The sequence below is a fragment of the Sinocyclocheilus rhinocerous genome, unplaced genomic scaffold, assembly GCF_001515625.1.
Source record: "Sinocyclocheilus rhinocerous isolate Xijiao unplaced genomic scaffold, SAMN03320098_v1.1 scaffold1169, whole genome shotgun sequence".
Classification (NCBI taxonomy): domain Eukaryota; kingdom Metazoa; phylum Chordata; class Actinopteri; order Cypriniformes; family Cyprinidae; genus Sinocyclocheilus; species Sinocyclocheilus rhinocerous.
In genome coordinates this window covers 129,889-144,520 of record NW_015650322.1, presented here as the reverse complement: position 1 = coordinate 144,520, position 14,632 = coordinate 129,889, and the positions used below count along the sequence as shown (strand labels likewise).

General features: G+C 35.8%; 1 protein-coding gene across 2 annotated transcripts in view; it reads left to right on the top strand.

Moving 5' to 3' along the window:
* The window catches only part of LOC107711641 (exocyst complex component 2-like), a 30,569-nt gene that overhangs the window by 9,290 nt on the left and 6,647 nt on the right, over positions 1–14,632 (top strand). For both annotated transcript variants that reach the window (XM_016516642.1, XM_016516643.1), the window contains exons 7-22: positions 1,424–1,504; positions 2,117–2,262; positions 2,882–2,963; positions 3,080–3,182; positions 3,956–4,074; positions 5,921–6,025; positions 6,389–6,513; positions 6,625–6,693; positions 7,363–7,520; positions 8,205–8,326; positions 9,053–9,114; positions 9,210–9,290; positions 9,375–9,434; positions 9,524–9,585; positions 9,846–9,912; positions 12,052–12,168. In XM_016516642.1, coding sequence (XP_016372128.1) covers positions 1,424–1,504; positions 2,117–2,262; positions 2,882–2,963; positions 3,080–3,182; positions 3,956–4,074; positions 5,921–6,025; positions 6,389–6,513; positions 6,625–6,693; positions 7,363–7,520; positions 8,205–8,326; positions 9,053–9,114; positions 9,210–9,290; positions 9,375–9,434; positions 9,524–9,585; positions 9,846–9,912; positions 12,052–12,168 — 1,559 coding nt within the window. The remainder of the gene's footprint in view (positions 1–1,423; positions 1,505–2,116; positions 2,263–2,881; positions 2,964–3,079; positions 3,183–3,955; positions 4,075–5,920; positions 6,026–6,388; positions 6,514–6,624; positions 6,694–7,362; positions 7,521–8,204; positions 8,327–9,052; positions 9,115–9,209; positions 9,291–9,374; positions 9,435–9,523; positions 9,586–9,845; positions 9,913–12,051; positions 12,169–14,632) is intronic.

Sequence of the window (14,632 nt, the reverse complement as noted above, 5' to 3'; positions counted from 1 at the left end):
TTTTTTTTTTCTTTTGTGCACAAAAAGTATTCTCGTAGCTTCGTATAATTGCGGATGAACCACTGATGTCACATGGATTATTTTACCGATCTCCTTGCTCTCTCTCTGGACTTGAAAACATTTCAGTTGCATTGCTGTCTATGCAGAGTCAGACAGCTCTCAGATTCCATCAAAAATATCTTAATTTGTGTTCCGAAGATGAACGAAGGTCTTACGTGTTTGAAACGACATGAGGGTGAGTAATTGATGACAGAATTTTACTGTGGGTGAACTATCCCTTTAAATATCTTAAATGGTATAACACAAGTCATAATTTACATTTAAGAGATCTTAAATTTGGGGCAGAAAAACAGGAATTACGGTACGGTCTAATGTGATTATTATACTTCAAAAGGCTGTGATTAAACAAATGTGAGCTACACATTTTCAACACATTGAAATTCAATACACAGCACTGTTGCACGTTCTACAGGCTCGCGGTTTCAGAGCAGTTCGCAATCAGTGAATACCGCACGTTTATGCCAAGTGATTGTATATGGTCTACTGTTTATGAATTATGACAGTGTTTACATTATGGGGTTTATATTGTAAAATGTTGTAGGTGGTTGTAAGAGTTCATATTTTATTTGCAAGTTGTAATAGTAATGCACAGACAATTCAAAAGAAGAGTATATTTTGGGATTGTTTATAATGAAAACTCTTGCATTATTCACAAAATCTTGATTATTGTTTTTATTTGTATTTTGGTTACACAATAAGCTGTATCCAGCACTTAATTCAACATAAACTCTTGTAGCTTCTCTTTGGTCCACCCGGTCACAGTAAGGAAAGACTAGGAACATTATTTAACACATTCAATAAATAGATTTCTTGTTAATCCATTATTATCACATCAGCAAAATCTAATATTGGTTGACCTCTAATTCATATGTATTGTTATGTTAGTAGTACACAAACCAGTTTCAATACACATGTATATATTGGAATAAAACATGTCTTGAATATTTACATTTTGCAGTTACCCTGTTTTGCTGATAAGCAGCATTATGTTTTCATTGAATGTGCGCAGCCTTTTTAATCAAGTAAAAAAAACTGAAATACATTATTTGTTTTGAGATTGTAAGGTGTGTTCTGTATGGACATATAGTATAAATTTGTGCAGATCTTAAAAAGTATTGTATTTGATTTCAAAAACTCTGCATATGCCCTGTGTTTGTTAAGACAGTGTAATAGAAAGTTCAAAAGCATTTATTTGAAATATAAATCTTTTGTAGCATTATAAATGTCTTTACTATCACCTTTGATCAATTTATTGCGTCATTGCTGAATAAAAGTATTCATTTATGACCCCAAAATTTTAAACAGTAGTGGAAATGCTCTCAAACATTACTTTTTTTCCCTCTCTCTCACTGTCTTTGTCTAGCTATCCATCAGAAGCTTGAATCGGACGGCACTGAGAAGGTGGAAGGCTCTATGACCCAGAGACTAGAGAACGTCCTTAACAGTAAGACATAAAACCAAACACATGCTCAAAATCACACACGATTACACAAAGCAGCTAAATTTAGATTCAGAGTTGCATATGCATTCTCTTTAGACCATCAAAGCCACACATTTCACACAGACCTCGCGTGTTTCTGTGAGTGCGTCTGCGTGTGTTCGAGACCACTCATATCCCAATCATATCTCCATGTCAATTCTCTCATGTGACGTTAGGTCAATAAACATGCTCGTTTCCTGCGGGCCGCACAAATAAACCAGTCACACACTGACATGCTTTCATTGCCATCCCCTCCTTATCCTCCTCACCATCCATCTTTACAAGTACATTTAGATGTATGTTCTTACCAAAGCCACTTACTGCCTTTGACTCTCAGCCAATCACAAACGGGCTCAATAGTGGAAAAAAGGCTGGTCGGACTTTTATAGTTGTCAGGGGGCTGGTTCTTATTAAATCTGACCAAGGAATTCCAGAATAGCCGACCACCCAAGAAGAGGGAGCATAAGAGATCTTGAATTTATTTCAAACCGAGCAAGGATGATTAAACCACTTTTTATCAGCTGTTGTCCTTCTACACCCTTTTCTCATCTCTTTCCATTTGCTCATTCCTCTCAGGAGCAAGTGAAACTGCTGACACCCTGTTTCAAGAAGTGTTGGGCAGAAAGGACAAGGCCGACTCCACACGCAATGCTCTCAATGTCCTCCAGAGATTCAAATTTCTGTTTAACCTGCCACTCAACATTGAGCGCAACATCCAGAAGGTGGCATCCCCCATACATACATACATGCCATTTTTCACCCTACAGTTGAACAGTTTGGGTACAGGGATGTTTGTAATATTTATTTAGTTCATATATTTATTCAGCAAGGACACATTAAATTGATCAAAAGGGACAGTAAAGACTTTTACATTGTTGCAAAAAACATTTCTAATAAATGCTGTTCTTTTGAACCTTCTGTTTATCAAAGAATCTATGTATCACAGTTTCCCCAAAAATATTAAGCAGCACAACTGTTTTCAATATTGATAATAATAATAAAAAAAGTTTGTTTCTTGAATACTAAATTCAGCATATTAGAATGATTTCTGAAGAATGTGACACTGAAGACTGAAGTAATGGCTGCTGAAGACTGCTCAATTTTAAAATATATTTAAATAGAAAACAGTTCATTTAAATTGTTATAATATTATCACAATATTTCATAATTATTATAAAGTATTTTTTATCGGAAAACTGCAGCAGAAGTGACTTCTTTTAAAAACATTGCAAAATCTTACCATCCCAAAACTTTTGAACGGTAGTATATACAATTTATGATAAATAAAAATGATCTCTGAATGCTAAACTGACTGTGTATATGTGTATGATTTCCTTCCAGGGCGATTACGACGTTGTTATAAATGATTATGAGAAAGCCAAATCTCTGTTTGGGAACACAGAGGTCCCTGTCTTTAAGAAAGGTGATCTGATCTTCACTGATAATAATTGATAACATGTTAATATGACACGCATACATTCACATTACCTGGAGTACTGTGTAAATGTTAAGAAAGATCGTCTGCATATATGTTTGTAGTGTATTCGGAGGTGGAGACGCGGATAGAAGCCCTGAGGAAACTGCTTTTGGATAAACTTCTGGAGACGCCATCCACTCTACATGATCAGAAACGCTATATCAGGTGTGTTAAGCTCACGTTATTCATCACCTGTGACAGGGGTTTTCATGCTTTTTGATGCCAGGGACCTTCAAATATGAAAAAAGTCAAGTAAAAAGACCCGTACTGTGTGAGAAATCAACTCAAAAATGTTCATTTTTAATTATAAATATTGATTTTTATTATAACATATTCACTACCGTTCAAATGGTTTGCATGTTTCCAAAAGAAGTGCTTATCAAGGCTGAATTTATTTGATCAAAACATTTATACAGTAAAAACAGTAATATTGAGAAATATTATTACAATTAATTTTTTTAATTGTTTTTGAATATATTTTTTAAATGTAATTTATTCCTATGATGGCAAAGCTGAATTTTCAGCAGGCATTACTCCAGTCTTCAGTGTAACATGGTCCTGCAGAGATCATTCTAATATGCTAATTTGCTGCTCAAGAAGCATTTCTTATCACATATTTTTGTGGAAACTGTGAAATTTTTTTTCAAGATTCTTTGATGAATAGAATCTTCAAAGAAAAGAAAAGCATTTATTTTAAATTGATTTTTTTTCTAACAGTCTTTCCTGTCACTTTTGATCAACTTAATGTATCCTTCCTGAATAAAAGTATTAATTTCTTACTGACCCCCCCAAGCCTTTGAGTGGTAGTGTAAATTATTTATATTTAATTATTTATTTTAAGTAATTACATGACCTGTCATTGTGAGAGGGGTTTAAGGGGTCCTGAAAAAGGACGTGATTATATTGATCTAATGATTCTCTCTCTCTTTTTACTCAAGATACCTGTCGGATCTACATGCTCCAGGTGACCCAGCATGGCAATGTATAGTCGCTCAACACAAGTGGATCCTGCAGCTAATGCAAAACTGTAAAGAAGATTTGATCAAAGAGCAGAAAGGTACACACACATGCAGATAGTTTGAAATAAATTGATGGTTCCTCTACAGCTCCGAAGAGTGAAAGCAGTGTGTGTGTTCTGCCCTGTGTGTGCTTGTTTAGATAGGTAGAGAGCAGCCCGTGTGTGGTCTGGGGGGGGGGGGTTTGCTGTAAAGAGAGGCAGACATCGGGGAATACAAGGAGAGAGAGGAGCATAGATAAACACATGAGATGATTGGACACCTGGATCAACACCAGCATTCATTTTTTATCAAAAGAAAGAGAGAGTAAACGTCCAAGTGGCTGAATGGTATACATCTTTATCTGTGAGAGAGAAACATGAAACATGACATGCATACACTATGTGGACATATTGAATGTTTCAGACTATATCAACAATTTAATCAAGACTCAGGAAGAGTCCCAGAAAGATCTTTAGTGCCATCTACTGTCAGAGAAGAGCTACTGCACTAGGGGTGTGCAGAGGAGTCAATATCTGTGTAACAATTTCAAAATGATCTGTGTCCAGATAAAAACGAACCCAGAAGTTCACAATTACTTGAGAAAACGGAAAACCGTTATTTCAATGAATTTACAGCCTATATTTTTTTTCTTCGTAGTTATCACTGAAAAAAATATGCCTTGTATAACTGATAAAATAATATTTTTCATTATGATTATAACATTTATTTAAATATCTTCTAACTGTCAGAGCTGATAGCCTCGTATAGACAGTCCTTTGAGGTGTAATGCGGTTGGGCTTCAGGTGACCCTAATTAAAACAGTAGTAATAAAAGTAAAATAAGGAATATTATATTATTAGTACACAGAGTTATAAAGGAATATTTATAACTCTGTGTACTGAGTAATGTCAGGTGAAACCACAACCTCAAATAAAAGGAGGCTGACTCTATAACTAGCTGGTTAAAGAATATGGAGGTTGAAACATATAAAAAAGAACAACTTTTTACTGTGCATACAAATATAAATCTGAACAAATTATATACCTGCATAAATGCCATCTCCGAGAGAGAGTGAGACAGAGAAATATGTAGCCTATCATACCAAGTTTAAAACATTTAAATGACGTATCAAGCAGTAGAACATGTATATGTATCTTAGTTTATTATTAGGCTAGAGCTGGTTTGGTTTCTGAAAGAACGCGGCTGTTTGCAATCATGCTGTGCTTATTTCATTCATTCGTGTATCATATCGCGCAAGATTTAAAACAGTTAAATATACATATTACATAGTAGAACATGTGTATGATATAGTATTTTAGTTGATGTACTCTTGCCAAGCTCTGATTTCTGAGAGACACACGGAGAGGCAACATCAACGCGGCTATTTGATTTGCGCTTATTTCATCTGTGCATACACTCATTCACTTCACACACCTCGTTATTGCGTAGTGATTTTAAAGGTTATGTATAATATCATTATCCGTGCCTTTCCGAATAAGGTATTCGGCTTGGGGCACACCCCCTATACTGCACCATACTTACCAGCTTGTCTTGGCTGGTAACCAAAAGGTTGTGTCAGGACGATTGTCCTATGATAAGTATTTTGAAAGTCACTTTGCATAAAAGCATTTGCCTCATGATTTGCACTCAAATCATAGGGGAAAAAAGAAAGAAAAAAAACAGATTGAAAGAGTGCAGCATCATCTAGACCTGTTTCCCCATGAGCAAGGCTCAAATATGCCTTCATCAACATCAGACCAGGAGTCGAGCATGAATGGTCACTCTTAGCTGAGTGATATATCGGCCATGTGATGGGTTAACTGAAACCCTTTGTTTTTTTAAACGTGATTCATTGTTAAATGCTGACGTATGTCGATGAGCATTCATTGTGTCTCTATGTGTCAGTGGGTGGTGTGAGTTTAGAGCTGGATCGCTCCTCAGCTCTGAACAGGATCAGCCTCTCAGCTCCAGTGAAGAGAGGAGGCAGCTTCCAGACACCTAAAGATGACTGTGAGTACAATAACAGAATGATATATAATAATATTTTACAATATAATTGTTTTTACTGCTTTTTGAGCTTGTTGAGCATAAGATACTTCTTTCAAAAACAATTAAAAAATCTTACAAATATTATATACAGATATGCAATAATGTATATCTGTATATAATTTATGGAAAATGCTCTGATTTGCTGTGATTTTGTTGCTTTGTGCAGAATTTCGCTTTCAGTAAGGTAAAAAATGATTTGATGTTTGAAACTGCACCTAGTTAGCATGAGTTGTGAAACTCGTAGAAATCTCATTGTCAGCTGCTTTCATTTCAGAAGCAGAATGCTGCTGTCTTCATAACATTATATCATACATATTTTCTCAGCGTGGCACTATAAGAGCCCTCAGCAGGTGAGGTTTGTGGAGAAGCTCTCAGACGTGGTCATCAGCCAGCTGCCCAACTTCTGGAAACTGTGGATCTCTTACGTCAATGGCAGCCTGTTCAGTGAGGTAGATACATGGACAAATATACTCAGAAGTGTTAGAAACAAGGGCTAGTGTAATCATGTTTTGATTACAAACACACTCTTTGAATCTTGTTGACTGTGTTGTCTTGGACAGACGGGAGAGAAGTCTGGTCAGGTGGAGAAGTTAAAGAAGAACGCCCGGCAAAGACAGAATGACTTTAAGGTCAGTAAAGCAGCTGGAATGGTTTTGTGCTTGTAGTCTGGAGATTAAGAGTGTGCGCATGAGCCACTAAGGTTTAAGAGTAGTGATGCACCAAAATTTCTGAAACTGAAAATATTTGGCCCAAAAATAAATTTTCGGTTTCATCTGAAACTGTTTAGAGGGCTGAAATCATTGACCGAAACTGATGTTCAATCTGAGTTTCTTCCATAGCGCATTTTGACTTTGTCAAGTGTCTGTTTCATGCACATAACAGGTGAACATGTCAGCCATGTGGATGCTAGGGCTGGTTTGACAATATGAAGATATAAAAGTAACTTTCTAGTTTTTAATTGATTTTCATTTTGATGAACCAAGATCGGAATAAGCATGAACTAACATCAGTAGATATGTTGAAAGGCACAATATTTATATTTACTCAACCTGTTGTCTTGAAAACAAGTTTTTATACAGTCACCATTTAAATGTTTATATTTCAACAACAAATTAGAGTAGAAACATAATTATATAATTACAAAGTTGATATAAAAATCGCCTTTTGTGCAATTGAAATGTTTATATACAGTGCAACTCTTTTAGCTTTTATTTGAGTGTTGATTATTAAATAAACGTTATTTTTGGAAAGGGCTATTTTCTTTGCATAATGGGTTTGGCACAATTGATTGTGTTTAGGGCATGATTGAGGAGGTGACCCGTCGTTTGGTGCAGTTGGTTCGAGGGGCTCTGTTACCCTCCTCACTTACTGAGCAGCAGCTGAGGCAGTATGGAGGCTGGGACACCAAAACCCCTCTCAGTGGAGCCTGGCTCACTCAGGTCATCCACACCGTCAGGTAAGTGAGGGAGTTTGTAGTAGAAATGTAGCAATTAGTAATCAGTCAAAATGAAAATTCATAGCCAAAAACAAATTTGCTAATTGCATACTCTTCTGTAGACTTAAAGGAATAGTTCACCCAGAAATGAAAATTCTGTCATCATTAGTTACCATCATGTCATTCCAAACCTGCACGGCTTTCTTTCTTCTGTGGAAAGCAAAAGTCTCTGTGTTTTTTGTGCATACAGTGGATGTCAGTGATGGCCAAAATTGTTTGATTACCAAAATTATTAAAAATGTATTTTTTTTATATTGCACAAAAGAAAGTTAGTCATTAAGGGTTAAGGGTTGAGTAAATTTTTATTTTTGGGTAAACTATCCCTTTAAGCAAGGTTGTTGTGCTGTGGTGTTCATCTGTTTCATGTAAACGTGAAACGTAAAACCTTTTTTTTTTTAAATTCAGTCATCATGATCATTCATATTTACATTAGATCCAGCTAAACTAGGATCATTGCAACTGCGGGCTGCTGTTTTTTATGTCACAGATGCTGTTATTAAATGTTTAAGTACTGGTTTCTGTTGGCATTTTCAGCCTTTTTTTCCCATTCAGTGGCAGAAATTTCGGTACATCCTTAGTAGGAATGATTTATGGTCATCCTCTCCTTGTATTTTCATATAAAACTCATTTGATTTTCTCTCTTAGGTTAAGTCATGAAGCTCTGTCAGCTTTAGAGATTCCTAATGACTTGCTGCAGGTGATTCAGGATTTACTTCAGGACCTGCGTGTGCACTGCCTGCTGACCACACTACAGCACACTGAAGAGGGTAAAACTACACATTCACATTTACTCTTTTGTAAATGTCTTGGTTTCATTTCAGGCAAACAATGGCATGAGATTGCTGAACTATTCTACAGAATATTTGCTTAAAATGCCTTGCAGATAAGGTTATTGGTCAACACTGATCATCTCAAGATGGACTGACCGATATATCAGTCTATCACTGATGTTGATTGCTCCAGATGAAAACAATAGAGGGAGCTCTAGAGATCTCAACTTAATATATTCACATTCAAGTTCAGTATTAACAACTTATTAGTCATTTTAGGGTTTTATCAAGACAGCTCTAGTGAACGAAAGTTTTATTCACAGAATTAACCATAGATAAATTGGTGAACACTAGCTAGTCAACATCTGGAGCAGTATAAACTAAATTTTTAGTAGCCAAAGTTGTTCAGATCATTTCAAAACCTCACAAAATTGCACGGAAACCTTGCATCTTCTCTTTTTTTTGCAAAATACTACTAAATTCTAAATCACTACTTAAATTCTACTGTCTGTCACTAGGATTTTGACTATAGTTTTAATTGATTATTGTTGTATTTTACTGTAAATTTGTACTTTTTTTGTTATAACTAATAGCCAAGTACTTTTTCAAAAAACTAGCTTTCCCAGTTAAAGTAGTTTCCTTAATACTGATGTTGAGAGAATGGGAGAAGTGAGTTTCTAATGTATTGATTATTTAATATTGATTAAACTTTGTGTTATTTAGACGTTAAGAGACTTGCAGAAAAAGAAGACTGGGTTGTGGACAATGAAGGAATCACGTCACTGGTATATGTTTTATGCTTTTATTATATTTTATCTGGTTTATTTCATTCTAAAAACTTGAAAATCAAAAACTTAAGGATAAATGGTGTGTGTTTCAGCCGGCCCAGTTTGAGCAGTGTATGGTTCAGATGCTGCAGTCTCTGAAGGAGCCCATGGAATGTAAACCTGGAGAGATCAATGTACAAATATTCACACGACACTCATCCTCTGCAGATTATATGGAGCGTAATCAGTTTTATGTGTGTCTGTCTTTTTGTTCTCAGATCTTTAATCTGGATGTGGTTCAAGACAAAGCTTGTGAGCAGTGTGTTTCTATCATGAAGGTACTGTGTTCTGGTTTCTGTGTATGTTGGGATTTGTAAATATAATCCATGCTGAATAAAAATAATTTGTATGTCTCTGCTTGGTATAGGTCTTTATTAAGTGCCTTGAGCATCTCAGCACCAAGACTGATGGAGAAATTGGCACCTCTCAGTGAGTTTTATTCTATATATTATATATATACCTTTTCAACAGTAATTTTGATTTAATGACTCTAAAAATATCAAGTGGTGTAAAGTTCTGTAAAAATATATTTTATAAAAAAAAAGTTTTTTTTTTATTATTGAATTTTTCGTTTTTGTGATGCATATTTTTTCAGGCAAAAATGTGCATCACTGAGCCATATATATAATGTTTAGTCTGAATGTTTAAGTTTACAGTGGGAGTATAATATCAAGGTTTTTCTCTTTCAGTTTGTCTGTGGACTTGGCCTCGCCTGATCTTTTTGGAAGCATCCAAAAAGACTTCGGTTCAAAACCAGTAAGGCCATTTCCCCCCTCCCCTCCTGATTTCCAACTTTGTCCATGTTCTTTCTCTCTATTCACACAAATAATGCATATTTAAAAGAGTACTGTGCTATAATATACATACAGATAATTTTATTATTCATATAAAATAAATATGAATTGTGGCCAAGCAGTTAGTACATCAAGCTGTGGTGCTCATATGGGAGATGCGGGTTTGAATCTGACTTGCGTTGGATACTCATTACATTCCCCCCTCTTCACTTTTTTTGTTAATCCACTTTCACTGTCAATAAAATGTCAAAAAATGGCCACATAAATAAAATGCAGTATGTGTAGACTGGTTAGCTGGTTACTACATGAAGTAGCCCTATGTGGTATTTTATTCACAGTAAACTGCAGAGGTGGATGTCACTATGCGACAGGATATTTGAGTACGGAGAATAGGAAGTGAGTGTAGATAACAGCTGCCTTCACGCTACTCTGACATGTTCAGCTTCTCACTTTATTTTAAATGATTTGTCACTGACTGAAATCCAAATAACACTGTGTTGATGTGTAGTATCTGAACCACAGTGTCAGAGTACTACTGAAAGCTGAAAACCTGATAGACTGAGAAAAAGAGAGAGTGTGTTTAAAAATGATCAAAACGAAGCCTTGTTGATTGAAGATATTCAGAGACCTCAAGTAACCTTGAGTGCTTCCTCCCTCCATTTAAACCTTTCTTTTGTGCTTATTCAGTAATGCTGTGTGTGTGTGTGTGTGTGTGTGTGCGCGCACATGTGCTTGAGTAAAAGTTTAACCTGTTAGCATTCCACTGTACCGCCGTGGTACACTGTGTGTTTTAGGCGTATTAGGCAAATTTTACAGGAATGCTAAGGGGTTAAACCACACAAATAGAGTTTACAGTGACCCCAAAGCATATTTGGTCCCTTCCTGATGCTTAAGTTAGATTTAAAATGGCCTAATGACTTTACTTTAGATACAAAATATCAAAATAAATTGGCATCTGCAAAAGACATTATGCTAGACATCATCGACGAACAAACTTCAGGGTTTTTTTTTAGGCATTTCTTTATATATTTGAAATTATTTTTACAACTAACTAGTCTACTATGAAGGGGGATTTTTAGTGTTCATATGAAGTCAGTTCCCTTAAGTTTGCACAGGTGTCCTAGCAGAGCAGCCACGGGTATAGTTCATCACATCAACTTATGGACATGTTCCACTAACATTTGACAATCAGAAAGTATGCAAATACTTTTTGTGCAAATGTTGAACTATACATATAATGTTGGTTTGTAATTTGAAACATGACATTTTGGTTAAAATATTTGCACTATATTTCAAATAAATGCCTCTTTTAATATTTTAGACAAATAGTGAAAAAAAAAAAAAATTTGCCCTCAAATGCCACTCTTTTTTTGTGTGTGTGTGTTATTTATTAGTTCTTAAGAACCCTTTTCCCAAGAAAACATCCTGTGTTCCGTTATGGATGCTTTTGTCACAGTTTCCATCTGCAACTCAGCAAACATCTGAATATCACGCACAAGAGTCATGTGTTGTGAAAAACAGCAGCTTTTTCTTCACAGAGCACAATGCAACAGCAGCTCACATGGGGTTTCCCCAAGCCTGCAGTGGAAGAGCTGCAGGTTTCCCCTGTCTCTCTCTTTCTCCGTTTTACTCTCTCTCTTCTTCACAGACTGGTTTATGGTTAAGTAAAGGCACAAACATACCCAATCATACCTGTAATAGTACTGCTTCACAAACTGTCAGACTATTTCTTGTTCAAGTGTATATAAATGTACAAGTTTGGGGTTAGTAGGATGTTTTAAAAATGTTTTTAAGTCTCTTATGCTCACCAAGGCTGCATTTATTTGATCAGATATACAGTAAAAACAGTCATTATATGAAATGTTATTACAATTTAAAATAACTGTTTTCTTTTTGAACATATTTTTAAAAAATGTAATTTATTTCTGTGATGGCAAAGCTTCAGCCTTAAGTGTCACATGATCATTCAGAAATCATTCTAAATCACTCTAATCATTACAATTTAATGTATAAGGGACACAAATCTCTCTCTAGATACGTATATATATGTTCATTGTAACTGATTCAGTTGCTGTGTGTGTGTTTGTTCTGGCTCATGTAGGAGCAACGTCTCCTCATCATCCTCAGTAACTGTCAGTATCTGGAGAGACACACGTTTCTCAGTCTGGCTGAGCACCTGGAGAAGAACGGCTTCACCACTGCAGAGAAGATCATCAGGGTACAAAGACACATGCACACTTCCTTTTTACTCCAGTCCACAGTTGGCATTTTCTTTTTTCTAAGTGATAACAGATGTGTTTCCAAGTGTGGTAAATTATGTATATTTTACTGAAGTGAGAATGACTCATGTAGATTGAGGAGAAGCTCAAGGGTTTTTCATGGTGACATTACAACACACTCACTTAAGGTGGCTTTTGTGCCCTAGAGAGGAGAGGGTGAAGCCCTCATGAAAGGTTATGGTTGGCCTTTCCAGTAAATACTGATGGTTTCGATGCAGATCATAGTGAATGAGTGTGTTGGGCTTTGTGTAACACAACGGGTTTGTGTAGATCAATAAAGTATGATGAGAATACTCTGCATTGCACCTTTCAGAGAGATTTAACTCTGAATATGAGCTTGATAACTCACAGGAGAGGTTTATTACATGATCATAAAGTGACTCTGACATGTTTATCTTAGTACAGACAAGAGATAATAATTGATTATTGATCTTGCATTATAGTGGTTTTCAGAGTGATTTAGAGCTGCATCACTATTTTGTAAATTGTGATGAAGAATTTGAACAAACCATTTACTCTACAGTGGGGTTTACACTGACAATGACCGTTAGCAGAGCTTAACTTTATGCAAATATTTTGTGAAGCAGTGCAGCAGTTACCAATGGCAGTGCAGAAAGGGATCTGCCCGATGCAGTTGGACACCGTGGTTGATCCACCTACTAGACCGGCCCTGATTTAATTGCTGAATTTTAAACCACAGCTTTATTATTTAGTATTAAATTTCATTATATTTGTGCTAAATATATTTTGTGCCCCCCCCCTCTTTTTGTCTTGTCTTGTCTTCCAGTGCAAATATCTAAACATTCTTAAATCAATGTACATTTACTTAAGAAGCAAAATTTAGTTTATTATGTCTTGTTTTCTGGACAATGTATCAAAATTAAGTGACTTTATGCACAAAACAAGGAAAAAATATATATCTGCAAATCGGGTAAGAAAAATAAACTTAAATAAAATATAGTTTATTTTCTTATTTTTCATGTTTTAAGTGTAAAATTACTTAATTTTGATAAATTTTTCAGGAAACAGGGCTTGTCATCTAATGTCATTTTGCTTCTCAAGTGATTGAATTAAATATGTTTAGATATTTGTACTGGAAAAAAATAATAATAAAATTTAAAAAAAATATATATATATATATATTGAGCAAGAAAATCTGTTTTTTGCAGCATTCAGGTAAGAGGCCTTAAATCAGCTTATAGGTGACATATGAAAATCTTTTCCAGGTTTTAAGTGCTATAATCAGGTCCACAGTGCATCTACCAATCAAGGAAACGCGAAAAAGATTAACCCAGTAACTTTGTTTTCTGCAAGCGTCTGAGAAAACGAGCGTGTCTGATTTCACTCCCTTGGCGATGTGGCAAAGGGATCTCATTATAATATTACCGCCCCTTAATCTGTAAGTTTACACCCGCGGCGCCGTTATTGTGTTTTTGCAAGCGACAACGGTGTACCAGTTCTAATGCCATGGCGAAACTTTGAGCAAAACATGCTAACTCTTCTGTCTTTGGCTGCACAGATGAGCACAGAACACTATTTAGAGTCCCAGCCTCAGAGACAAGAGAGCAGTGGATTTATTGATTTATTTAATGTATATTGCTGCTGCCACACAGATCTAAAATAAACATGCAATTTATTTCCCAGCAGTTTACCTTCACAGACATAACCGACTGTTTTTATAACTCGTGTGTTTTAAACGTAAACTTGTGTGTGAATGAGAACTAAGTTTAGTACTCACATGCTGTGACAGCCGCTTTCTGTCCGTGTGCTTCGGATGTGTGCACTCAGAAAACCGTATATCAGAAGTTTAAACTCATATGGTTTAAAACGCATGATTTCAGCGCGATAAACATGATAATCAGAACCAAAACAGATGTTTTTAGCAGGTCTGAGCTGTAAAGGCGCAGCTCTATTCTGGAAAAGGGGGCGGGGAGCAGCAGCTCATTTGCATTTAAAGAGACAGACCCGAAAAACAGCGTGTTTCTGCTTCCACTCAAAATAGGCATTTTCAAAATTATATAATAAATTATCTGTGGAGAATTTTGAGCTGAAACTTCACAGACACATTCTGGGGACACCAGAGACTTATATTATATATTGTAAAAAGGGGCATAATATGTCTCCTTTAAGAAGAACTGTGCTATTTATGAACGGTCTGGACTGTAGATAATTTTTTGCCAGGTGGACTTTTAAAAGGAGCAAAATCCAGGACTCAGAATATCCATAGGGATGGGCTCTTTTGACTTGGCCCAGTAAATGGCACCCTAGCAAAGCACCAAGGACACTTTAGGAACTGCATAGCAACACAATAAAATTGCATGGACAAGGCTTTTTCATTTTCTTCAAAATGTATAAAAGTCTAGTTAAAAATATGTAACAACATTTGGACTGCTTCTCAGTGAA